The 13434-nt window shown below is 37.4% G+C and overlaps 1 protein-coding gene across 2 annotated transcripts in view; it reads left to right on the forward strand.

The window, feature by feature from the left end:
* Window positions 1-13434, forward strand: part of LOC150100626 (myotubularin-related protein 12) — a 182280-nt gene that overhangs the window by 19960 nt on the left and 148886 nt on the right. The window contains exon 2 of one of the 2 annotated variants that reach the window (XM_090401152.1): window positions 4378-4572. In XM_090401152.1, coding sequence (XP_090257278.1) covers window positions 4378-4572 — 195 coding nt within the window. Of the gene's footprint in view, window positions 1-4377; window positions 4573-13434 lie in introns of those variants that run through there. The other variant, XM_090401153.1, reaches the window with a different exon arrangement.

The following is a 13434-nucleotide window of genomic DNA, read 5'->3' on the forward strand; positions in this document are numbered from 1 at the left end:
ACCTTTTTCAGTTAATATTTTATTGCTACTCATGTGAAGTTGGATTGTTGCTGTTGCAGTGAGGTATATTGCCTGGAGGAGGTCCATATATTCTCCAGGAACTCCCTGATTCTGGAATTCTTTGATTATTGCATTAGATTTGATGGAATCAAATGCTTTTTCATAATCAATGAAGGCTAAACAGAGAGGCAATTAGTTTTCTTCTGCCTTTTCCATTATTTGTTTTATTGCACGAATATGATCAATTGTGTTAAAGCTTTTACAGAATCCTGCTTGTTCTACTGGTTAATTTGAGTCTAGAAGAGGTGTTAACCTGTTTGTTATTACTTTTGTGAGAATTTTGTACAATTGCACGATTATGATCAATTGTGTTAAAGCTTTTACAGAATCCTGCTTGTTCTACTGGTTAATTTGAGTCTAGAAGAGGTGTTAACCTGTTTGTTATTACTTTTGTGAGAATTTTGTACAGATTAGAGAGAATATAATTGATCTATAGTTCTTTACTTCTTCTTTGTCCCCTTTTTTAAATAACGGTATCAGAGTAGCATTTTTCCAATTTTCTGGTAACTTCCCCTCTTCTAGGCATAGATTTAGTAAGTTTGTGACATGGTGAATTATATTGTTTTCTCCACATTTAATTAATTCTATGTGAATTAGGTCTTCACCAGGACATTTTTCATTTGTTTTAATGCTTGTTTTATTTCATCTGAAGTGAATGGGGGATGAATTTCATATGCAATGGAGAAGAGTTATTTGTATTTGATTTATCTATTGAAGGATCACTAGAGTTCTTTATAAAATTCTTCTAGCCTGCTTAGGATTTGTTCTTGTTCCTTATTGTAGTTCCATTCTTATCTTTTATTGCAGTTATTTGACTTTTGCCAACTGATAAATGTTTTCTTAGTATTTTTGTATTTTGATCGTTTTCAATTGTTTCTTTTATTTTTTTTTAGTGTTATAAGATCTTATTTCATTTCTCATCTTTTTCCTTATTGTTTTGCATAGTTCTACATATTCTATATTAGAAATTAAGTTTGTCTTGTTTCATATTTCGTCTCTTTTTTAGTAGTTGTAAGGTTTCCTCTGATAGTTCTTTATGGTCTTATTCTTCTTCAAATATATTTATTAAGTCTAGTTTCTGATCGAGTTTTTTTCGTAGTCAAAACTTCTTGATTTTTTTTATTGTTTAGCCATTTTATTCTTTCCAATTTGGGGTTTATTTTAATTTTGGCTCTGACCAGTCTGTGGTCACTTCCTGTTTTTACTTGATTTAGTACTGAAGTATCTTGAACTATTTCTTTATTATTACACAGTGTATAATCTATTTCATTTTTTATTTCTCCTTTGGACTTCTCCATGTCCATTTTCTTTTGAGGGCTTTCTTAAAAAATGTATTCATAATATAAAGCCTTGTTACTGATAGAGAATTCTGTAAGAGCCATTCCTGAGTTACTGCTTGTACCATGTATGTATTTATTTAGTGAATGGGATGACCTACTTTGGCATTAAAATCACCCATTAACTATAGTAAAGTTTTGATTGCTATTTCTTTTTTTTTATCTAGAGTGTGCTGCAGTGAGTCATAAAATGCTTCTATCTCTTCATCAATGTGGGATGAGGTGGGAGCATATATTTGGATGATCCTGATTTTAAGTTTAGAGTTTATTTTAAATGTAATTTCTATTATTCTTTCATCTGTATAATTAAATTCTTCTATAATGTGTGTAATTGTTTTCTTAATTAGAAATCCCACTCCGTATTGTCCTTTAGTTTTTCCATAATAGTATAATTAGTCTCAATTTTTTAGTTTTATTAAATGTTCATCCTGCCTGTGAACTTCACTTAAACCTATGATGTCCCATTTAATATGTTTTAGTTCTTGCTAAGATGGTAAGGTCTTCCTCTTCTTTAAGTGTTCAACAATTAAATGTTCCTATATAGAGGAAAAGAGGATTTTATTGATTACTGTTATATTTATGAATTCTTTGGGCTATTCCACTATTGCTTATTATTTGGGAAAGCTTCCCCACTTCATCATACTCTGGTCTCCATAAATGGTTTCCATCAGAGTAATCATATAGTTGGGGAAATTTAGTCACATCCAGTGATTGCCCATTCTGGCCATGGGCTTTACAGCCTTTCTTTCGTTCTTCTTCTTGGCATTGTAGTGGAGGGATTATGGCCTAATCTCCCACGCTGGCCACATAACGTCTTGGGAAATCATTTTATAGCTTTCTGCCAGCTCTTTGATCAGTATCAACTTTGCCGTGGCTCATTACGACGGCATGTTTCCTGGAGGCTCCATGTGGAGGCATGATACTAAGACTTCCTGGGTATGGCCCTCCGGACTTCACCGAAATATTGGCACTGCCATCTATATCAGTTCCATCAGGGTTTTTGACCATGTTGTAGGTTGCCAGCCCACCACGGAAATCCATCCCAGGCTTACTGTGCTCAACATGCTACAAGCATGAGTGATGGCTAGTCAGACAATATCCTGGTAGGAGAACACAGCTAATCCCCCCCTAATTTTTATTATTCAATGTAAATTCAAGCAACAAGAATATTCTTAACTGTGACCTTCATATACTTGACAACTTTCTGCAACAGAACTGCATAACCTTGCTTTTCAATGAAAGTCTGGCTATAGGAAAGGTACCCAGGGAATGGAAGGAAGGTAAGATGTGCCATTGCATAAGAGTGGTGGCAGACTGGAAGTGTCTAATTATAGGCCAGTTTGTGTTCATCAGTAGTTGTTAAGGTCTTGGAGAAATTAGTGAGGGATACAGCATTGGGCAGATGAGAGTAATGTTATCTGTGAGAATCAACATGAATATGTTAAGGGGCACTTTTGCTTTAGTAATATGATTGCCTTTTGTAGTAAAGTGACAAGAGCAGTGATGATGGAAAGGCATATACTGCATTTTTTTGGATTTTGCAAAGGCATTTGATAGGGTGCCACATGATAAACTGATACTTAAGTTGCAGCACATGGGTTTAGATGTCGGGTTAGTCAACTGGATTCAGGATTGGCTGTCTGATACCTGTCAGACAGCCAACTATACACAGCGATCAGAGAGTTGTGTATAGTGGGGCAGTATCAAGGAGGCAGAAGGTTACAAGTAGGGTTCCAAAGGGCTCAGTGCTGGGACTTGTATTGTTAACCATTATATCATTGGCATTGTCAGTGGATATTGCAAGGGGATATTCAGTTGTTTGCAGGTGATGTGAAGCTGGGCAGAGTTATTAGTAATAGTGCAGATGTGGCAGCCCTGCAAGAGGATTTGAATGAACTGGACAGGTGGGAAAATGAATGGGGTTGTTGGTTTAATGCAGCAAAATGTAAAGTCTTGAAGTTTGGGATACATTGATGGGTGGGAGGCTGCATACTCAATTGGAGGGGCTGTACTGGAGGAAGTATGGGAGTCAAGAGATCTGGGGGTCACGATTGATAGAAAACTGAAATTCAGGGAGCATATTGCAAAGGTGGTGAAGGTAACCCAGAGGATTGCTGCAATACTGAGAAGGATGCTGACCTGTAGAGATAAAAGTTATCATTCCGTTATATAAGACTCTGATCAGACCACACTTAGACTATTGTTCTCAAATTTGGTCCCCAGGATTTGAAGGGGATAAATTAACTGTGGAAAGGGTACAGAGGCAGATAACAAAGATGGTTTCAGGACTGTACAATGTTAGTTATGAGGATCGGCTGAAGGAATGTGGACTGCAGAGTTTGGTGGATAGAAGGAGAGGGGACATGATCGAGAGTTTTAAACTTAAACTGTTGAAAGGCAGTTAGAGGGTTGACATTGGGGAATTCTTTCACTTGGTGGAACAGCAGGAGGGAGCGATGTCAAGGGTCTATCCTTGGGAGTTACGAAAGGAGGCTGTGAGCAAGAGGGTGAGGAGTGGTTTCTTTGCATGGAGGATGGTTGAACCATGGAATGCATTGCCTGGTAGAGTGGTGAGAGAGCAAGAATGGCCAATGAGATCAAGGAGTGGTATGATAGACTTTGTGTTTCCTAGGAAGGTCCTCCTACGATGAGTCTCTTGACTCCATGGAGGCCTGAATAATAATAATAAAAATAATAATATATATTAACCAGATCACCCTATGACAGATGTCTGACAGTAACTTGCCAAATTTCCTTTCTTTCTTTTCTTCTTCTTTTCTATTTCTAAATGTGCTATTTTCTTCCATTCAGCCTGTCTCCTTAATTAAACTCATGCATAGCATTTCCTGAATATTATCCAGAGGCCATGTTGAAAAAATATTACCTTTTTCAAAAAATTAAACTTGTTGCTTAAATTTGCTGTATAATTTTCTCAAAAAAACTATTGTGTTCTGATGCATTCATTTTTCATTTTATTAAGGATGATCATCTAGAAGACAATCCTGAAATACACCTAATGCCTATGCTTCTTCCTGGTGAATTAATCATTGCCCAAGCAGATAATGTATTAAAGTATGATTTCCTGAGTGAGCTTAAAAAAGGTATATCTGGAGCCTTAGTATGCACAAATTTTAAACTTAGCTTTGTGACAACTGAAGAGTATCCTTCCAGTTTGGTAAGTTTTTTGCATATGAGGAATTTATCAGTAATTGGGGGGGGGGGTTGTATTGGAATTATTAAGGATTTTTCTGTTGATTATTGACACCTTATTGCCATTATTATGAGTGTAAGGTCTCTCTCTCTTTCTGGAAAGAAAGATGATTTCATATCTATCAATAACTGTAATGAGGGGGAAACAGAAAGATCTGTAATCAAATTCCATTTAGGGTGCAAATAATCTTTATAAGGTCTTTTCAACTGTGGAAAGAGATAGCCAGTCTAATAGAGGTGGCATGGATTTTCATCCCAGAGAGCAATATCAACTGTAATTCCAAACAACCATGGAAAGAAATAAGCTTTGATACAGCATTTGGCACAGTCAATTAATTCGTTAAATGAGTTTTTTATATCGTTTTTTGGGATACTGTTCAGTGTGGTGGTTACTGCCGCTTGAACGTTTTCAATGGTGTCGTATCGCTTTCATTTCATCAGCAAATGAAGTCAGGGGAAGAGAAAGAAGTCACAGGGTGCTAAATCAGGTGTATACGGTGAGTGATCCAACACACAAACTTGGTTTTTGCTTAAAAACTATCTCACAATGTTCGAATGATGAGATGGTGCGTTATCGTGCAAAAGTGACTAGCTGCCTGCATCACGATATTCATGCCGTATGCGATGAATTCTAGCTATCAATCACTTCAAAACTTCGAGATAAAACTTGCCATTGACTGTTTGGCCAGGCTGAACGAATTCTTTGTGGATAATAATGCCCTTGGAATCATAGAAACAAATCAGCAGTGTCTTTACTTTTCATTTATCCAAGCGACTTTTTTCGGATGCCCCTCTTCTGGTGGTCTACACTCAACACTCTGGCGCTTTGCTTCGGGGCTCATACTTAAAACACCACATTTCGTCACCAGTAACGATCATTTCAAGGAAGTTTGAGTCCTTACAAGCTGTTTTAATGAGGTCCTTGTAGTGTTCAATTCGATACATTTTTTGGTCGTCAGTCAACTTGTGTGGGGAAACAGATCACGAATTCAATTTACAAAGGCCCAAACTCTTGGTCAAAATGTTGTGCACAGTTGATTTTGGAATCCCCAATTCATCTTCAATCAATCTCATGGACGAATTCGTGTTTTCTTTGATGAAATCACGCACTTTTTGGATGTTAACTTTGCTCAGTCCAGTTTTAGGACAGCAGCTCTCTGTTTGAAACTCATTTTCTGACCATTCGTCAAAACACACTGTCACTCTTGGCACCATAACTCGGCTTCTTTTTCTTCTCTCTTCCATCATCTATGTGGATGATGATGAGGCCGAATGAACTCTTTCCACTTCTGTCTGTCCCGGGAGAGTCCGAACAATTCTGTCCAGTTTGGTGTCGCTTGTTGTGATTTGGTTTTCAGGTCCTCTTTTATTTTGTCTATTCGTCTAATTCTGGGCCATCCTTTGGATCTTTTACCTTCCATCGTTGTATTCAGGGCTTTAGATGGTAGTCTTTTTGTTCCCATTCTGGTCACGTGGCCAAACCATCGCAGTCTTCTTTCTTGGATTTTGTCTATTATTGTTATTTCTTGTTTTAGTTGTTTTCTTATGTCTTTGTTTCTTAGTCGATCCAGCAGAGATACTCCAAGTAATCTTCTTAGCCAACCCATTTCAGTAACTAATAATTTTTTCTCTTCAGCCTTTTTGAGATTCCAGCATTCACTTTCATAGAGGAGTATCGGGAGGACCATTGTTTCATAGATTCTTACTTTTTGTTACTTGTTTGATGTCTCTTGACTTCCATAGTTTATTAAGTCGTCTAAAAGTTTGGGATGCTTGACTGATTCATCTGTTTATATCTTTTATAATTTCACCATTGTACTCAATAACTCCTCCAAGGTAGGTGAAGTTTCTACCTGCTCTAGATTCTTACTATCAATTTCAATTTTCAGATTAGTGCTTCTTTTTCCTCTTTGCATAATTTTTATTTTGTCTATATTTATGTTTAATCCAGATTTTATACACTCCTTTATTTTATCAGAAATTCACTGTGGATTTTCTTCTGTGCTTGCAAGTAATGCAATGTCGTCTGCAAATTTTAAATGTCACATTTTTCCCATATATTTTGATTCCTGGGTTTTCATTGTTCAAGGCCTTATTGGTTGCTTCTTTCAGTGTAAGATTGAACAGGTCTGGTGACAGATTGCATCCCTGTCTTACTCCACTCTCTGTGTGGAACCAGTTGATTAAGGTGTCCTCCATTCGTACCGCACTTTGAGATTTCTCATACAGATTCTTTATTATTCTTATGGTTTTGTCGAAAATTCCAAATTCTTCCATAGTTTTCCATAGTTCTCTTCTACGGATTGAATCAAATGCCTGACGAAAGTCTATGAAATTTATGTAGCAACTTTGGTTGTACTCTAGTGTCTTTTCTATTAGCTTTCTTAAGGTGAATAGTTGATCAGTTGTGCTTCGCCGTCTGAAACTGGCTTGTCCTTCTCCTAGTGCCAGTTATCTATATGGCTTAATTTGTTTTTGGAGTACTTTCGTAAAAACCTTACTTGGAATACTGAGAAGGTAATGCCTCTGTAATTATTTCATTCTGTTTTATCTCCTTTTTTGTATGTAGGAGTTATGACTGATTTGGTCCAATCAGTAGGCACTGCTTTGTTTTTGTAGATCCTTTCAAATAATGTTTTTAATGGTTCCAAAAGTTGTTTCTTTCCTGCTTTTAAGAATTCTGCCTGTATTTGATCAATGCCAGGTGCTTTCCTAGTTTTGAGTTTTTCTTTGCTGTGTGCTATTATTTCTTTGGTAAAGATATTTGTTTCCTCTTCCATTTCAGTGGCTGGAATCGTAATATCCTGGGAGCTGTTTTTATTATATAAATCTTTGAAGTTTTCTTCCCATCTGGCCATTATTTTTGTTTTACTTTCAATTAGTTGTCCCTCTTTGTTTTTGATCATTATAATTTTTGTTGTCCGTGTCTTACTAATTTGGTCTGTTTGTTTATATAATCCATGAAGGTTATTTTCTTTTGATAGCTTTTTTGCCATTTTGCATTTTTCTTCTAACCAGTTATTCTTGTCTCTTTTAACTAGTTTTCTAATTTCTCTGGTTAATCTATTAGATAAATTTCTGTTATAGTTCTGTTTTAGTTTCATGCTTTTCCTTTGATCGCTTAACCTTTTTACTCCATTCGAGATCTAATCCTTTTTACTTCCTCTTTCTGTGTAACCTATTGTTTTTTCTGCCGAATTTAATATTATTTCCTTTAATTTGCACCAATGTTCTTCAATGTTTATATTCTGTTTTGGTAGGTCCTTCAGGTTTTTATCTAGTTCTAGTTGATATTTTCTTAGAATATTGTTGTCTTGTAGTTTTTTTACATTCAGTCTCCTTTTGACTCTAAAAGTGCTTCCAGATTTTAACTTTATTCTTAGGTTTGCTAATACTAGTTATGGTCTGATCCACAATCTGCAGAGAAGGATCTGCAGTTTAGGATACTTGATTTCCATCTTTGGTTTACAATAATATAGTCTATCATATTCTTGGTTTGTCTATCTGGTGATATCCATGTCCATTTTCTTTGGGGTTTTGGATGTTTAAAGAGAGTGTTGGTTATTGTTAGTCTCTTATTTGAGCAGAAGTTTAGCAGTCTTTCGCCAAGTTCGTTGCTTTCTCCATACCCGAACTTTCCGATTACTCTTGGCCAGGTATCCTAGTCTTTGCCTACTTTTGCGTTTAAGTCCCCCATTACAATTAGGAGATCTTGACTTGATGTCTGCTGTACTGCTTTTTGCAAATCTATATAGAACTCCTCAATGTCTTCTTCTGATGATGTCGAAGTTGGTGAGTATACTTGAATAATAGTTAGTGATCCGATCGATGTTTTAAATCTTGCTTTAATTATTCTAGGTTGTAGACAATAGAGAGTTTTGAGCCTTTGGTTTTAATATAAGTGCTACTCTTTCTTAGTGTTTGTTGTCCTCCCTGCCTGAAGTTAAGATTTTGTACTGTCCATGGTGGAATTCTCCTTTTCCAGTCCATCTGGTTTTGCAGAGTCCAATCACTTCCCATCAGTAGTTGGCTAATTCATGCAGTAGTATTTCCAATGCTCCTTCCTGTTGAAGAGTTCTTACATTCCATGTTCCTATGCTTGTTATGTTTTTCCTGTCTATTAGGTGATGTTGTGTTCCATATTTTTCGCTTCACTATCTTGGTTCCCTAATAGTGGGCGCGATCCTTGTTTGACCGGGTGACAGTCGAGCTTGCATGTATCTTTAGATTGGTTAGAGTTCATTCGGTTTCAATGGTTAAGTTTTTGTCAAGTATCAACCACCATTCCTTGATCTGAATTCAGCCGCTTTTTTTAGATAGTGGAAACTACAGTTTGAGAGGAAAGAGTCATCCCTGAAATTGCTCTAATAGCACTGGGGGGGGGGGGGGAAGGAGTAAGAAGTAAGGATGAGTAGAGGGAAAGAAGAGTAGAAGACCAATGATATACCAAGTGTATATTGCAGTAATGGCGAACCTTTTTACTCAGGTGTGTCAAACTTTTTTTTTTTTTTAAATATTGACGTTGTTGATGTGTCACTTGCATACATGCATTATAAATGTAACTACATAATCATAGATGGTGACTTATACATATCATATTAGGCTATTTATTTAATAGGACATTGATATAAAATCTATGAATTCATATTATACAATTAATTTAATAAACTGAAATTACAAACTTACATTACATTTAATGACTTTTCTGTTGCTGACTACTGGTAGAAAGTTCTTTCAATGAACAAACCTACCTTCGCCTTAACTGAGAGCGATCTTACACGATTTATCGCAGTTTTTTCATCAGAATACCAATATTTATCAACATCCAAGGTGTGTCACCTGAAACCCTCAAGTGTGTCAGTGCTGACATGCGTGTCATAGGTTCGCCATCACTGGTATATTGTATGAAGTAAGATCAGGTCTAGCTTGGGTATCTCGGGTTTGCCTGAGAATAGACTCGGCTTCTAATGAAACAAAATAAAGAATAAACTCGGCTTCTAATGAAACAAATGTCATAAACAGTTGACACAACACTAAATGAAGGTTGCTGCTTTTGACAACAAAAAGATACAACAGGTGGCGACACTAGTTTCTGCTATTTATGAAAAGTTCGGTTTCTTTTATGGATAACTTGTGTATATATATATATATATATATATATATATATATATATATATATACTGGGGGGCTCCGCTCCCCCACCCCAAGTTCCGGACTGGTAGGCCGGTTCTCCTTGAATTCTGATGACTCGAATTTTGAAGACTCAAAAGGGGGTTCCTCCCCCTCCTGGCACCTACAGTGCCCAACCCCCGAGTTATGGACTGGTATGCTGGTTCTCCTTGAATTCTGATGACTTGAAAGGGGTTTCCCCCCCCCCCTTCCCCAGCGCCTACGCCACCCAATCCCCTGAGTTCCAGACTGGTAGGCCGGTTCTCCTTGAATTCTGATGACTTGAATTTTGAAGACTCGACACTCAGAGTAGCCCCTGAGTTTCAAAACGTTTCAAATAACTTGATGCAAAAACATTACATAAAAAAAAAAAAGCTTATCATTTTATATTATAGGGTAGATATACACACACACACTTCATTGCTTGTCTTGCTTTTTGTACATGAATATTGTTTTACTATTTTTTCTTTGACAATTCGTGTATTGCTGCAGCCTTTGTTATGGTGCACTATGACCTTCCTTCTCTTGAGCCAATAAATCATAAACTACCCAAATCCTACACTAAGTAACCAACATTGCAATGCCTTCCGGAAAGGTGTTTCTTGAGGTGGAGGGAACAAATGGAAGTCTGAGGGGGGGGGGGATGTGGCAGAATTTCCCAACAATTACAGTGCAACTACTCGTTTGCATGTGCGGAATAGCATTGCCATGCACCAAAATGATGCCATTTGTCAGGAGTCCTGGTCGTTTGTGTCAAATGTTGGCTTTCAGTTTGTCCAATGTTGCACAATAAAGCTTTGATTGTTCCTCTCTTCAGCAAGAAGTCCACTAATAGAATGCCTTCTTGATCCCAGAACACTGTGGCCATGACTTTTTGGACAGTGGAAAGTTTTGGATTTTTTATACACATGAGATTGCAGATGTGTCCAGGTCATGGAGTCTTGTTTGCTCTCCAGAGTAAAGTGATGAACTCACGTTTCATCTCCTGTGACTAGATGAGTAAGAAAATTCTCGCCTTTGTTGCTGTAGTGTAACAGATTCTACACACACACACACACACCCATGCATGTTGCCTTGTGCTCCTGTCAGGAGCACAAGGCAACTGTCAGGAGCACATGTTGCCTTGTGCTCCTGACAGTTGTTGGGGCACTCAATGGGAGCACACCTTTTGAAAGTGTACTCCCACACACACACCAAGGACATCACGAACAATTTCATGAACAGTGGACTAAGTGGGAGAACAAATGGAAGTCTGAGGGTACTAAGTCTGAGCTGTAGGGGGGGGGTGGAATGTGGCAGAATTTCCCAACAATTACAGTGCAACCACTCGTGTGTATGTGTGCATGTGTGGAATAGCATTATCATGCACCAAAATGATGCCATTTGTCAGGAGTCCTGGTCGTTTGTGTCGAATGTTGGCTTTCAGTTTGTCCAGTGTTGCACAATAAAGCTTTGATTGTTCCTCCCTTCAGCAAGAAGTCCACTAACAGAATGCCTTCTCAATCTCAGAACACTGTGGCCATGACTTTTTGGACAGTGGAAACAGTTTTGGATTTTTTATGCACAGGAGATTGCAAATGTGTCCAGGTCATGCAGTCTCGTTTGCTCTCCACAGAAGTGATGAACTTGCGTTTCATCTCCTGTGACTAAGCGAGTAAGAAAGTTCTTGGCTTTGTTGCTGTAGTGTAAGAGATTCTCCACACACACACACACACACACACACACACACACACACACACACACACACACACACACACACACACACAAATACCCATGCATGTTGCCTTGTGCTTCTGACATTTGTTGGGGCACCTTGTGGAAGCACACCTTTTAAAGGTGTGCTTCTACACACCACAGACATCATGAACAATTTCATAAACAGTGGACTTACTCAGTGAGGGCCTACCTACCCAATGTTGATCTTCAAATGTCACCACAGCCTTCTTTAAATTTGTTGCACCAAAAACACCTGTTTCTTTGACATCACCTTTTCACCATGCACAGCAACCACTTCACAGTGAATGTCACTTAGCGAAGTCTCTTTTGCTTGCAGAAAAAGGAATAACTTCATAGACTGCTTTGGACCACACTCACACGGAGGCTGCCATCTTGCAACTGAAATTAACTTTGAGGTGACAGTAGTGCCACACTGCAATTTTGGTCTTTTTGAATGTTATTAATGAGTCTATCTGTCCACCGTTTTTTATCTCATTCCCTTTCACCATTAGTAAGAAAAAAATATTTGTTACTTACTTTACAGAAACCCCTCGTACATAAGTTGATCTATTGCAAGTTTTTCATTTTTCAACTACCTCATTAATTTCTAGAACCTAATATCTTTATAACCTGTTGCTCTCAAAATCTGGTATTGTTCATATTTAATCAGTAATAAGAGATCTCAGTAAAGCCATATCCTCCTTTCTATTGTCATCATCATCATCATCATCAAATTCTTGCCATGTAGCCTCAAGGGGTGTACAGGATATGATAGTACTACATGAAAAATTTACGTCATTACTAACTTCCTATCTACAATTTTCTTCCAAATCAGTCTGTTACTTGTCAAGACTCCAACATTATCAGATTTTATATTTCTATTGTCTAAGTCACTTTTTAATGTATCAATCCACCTATATCTTGGTCTTCCTCTGGGTCGTTTTTCCTGCCATCTGGGCAGAGAACACTTGTTTTGCTCTGCTGACGCATTCCTGGATGCTGACAATGTCAAGTTCTTTCCTAATATCCTTGTTTTTAATATGATATTGCCATTGATGCCATCTGTTCGTGCCCCTAATCTTTCTCAGGACTCTCATATCTCATTACAGTCTCTAGTCTTTGGTCTTCAGCTAATTTAGTGTTCCGACTAATTTCTCTCTTATTCCATATGAATTTATTCAATTGACTTCCTACCATACCAGCTTTGTTGATTCTGTTGTGTATTTCCATATTTAATTTACCATCTTCACTAAAAATTGTGCCTAAGTAGCTGAAATGTTTTACTTGTTCCACAGGTTCCCCGTTCACAACACAGTTGACATTTTCAACAATTCTACCTATTTTCATTGTCTTTGTCTTTTTAATGCTCACCTTCATACCATATCTATTACAACAGTCATTCAGTTTAGTCAGGGACTCTTGCAAACTTGTAGCGGATTTATTTAGAAGTATAACATTGTCCGCATAAAGCAAAGAGCTGACATTAACATCTCCAATTCTGATATCATGTTTAATACCACTTTCCTTCATAATGTGATCCATATAGATAATGAATAACAGAGGGGAAAATGTACATCCTTGTCTCACACCAGATTTAACATTAAACCACCTTCCTTTACTTCCTTTAATCCTAAGTGCTGACTTACAACTCAAATAAAGACCAAGTATTGCTTGATATAATGCCCCATTGACACCATATAACTGTAGCATGTTGAATATCTTCTCTCTTGACACTTTGTCATATGCCTTTTCCAGATCTACAACACTTAAATGTGGAGGTCTCCTCTCAGTTATACAGCTTTCTATTAGTGATTCAAATATAGATGGATATGCTCTGTAGCATTAGCTTTGGTGTTGTTTATTCATATTGATATGTGGAATGTTTCGAATAACCAGAGCAGAAGTGTAAAAATGTATTATTAGACTTCTTTGGATCTGGACT

The sequence above is a fragment of the Typopeltis vanoorti genome, chromosome 12 (assembly GCF_054136105.1).
Source record: "Typopeltis vanoorti isolate ZY-2024b chromosome 12, IOZ_Tvanoo_1.0, whole genome shotgun sequence".
Classification (NCBI taxonomy): domain Eukaryota; kingdom Metazoa; phylum Arthropoda; class Arachnida; order Uropygi; family Thelyphonidae; genus Typopeltis; species Typopeltis vanoorti.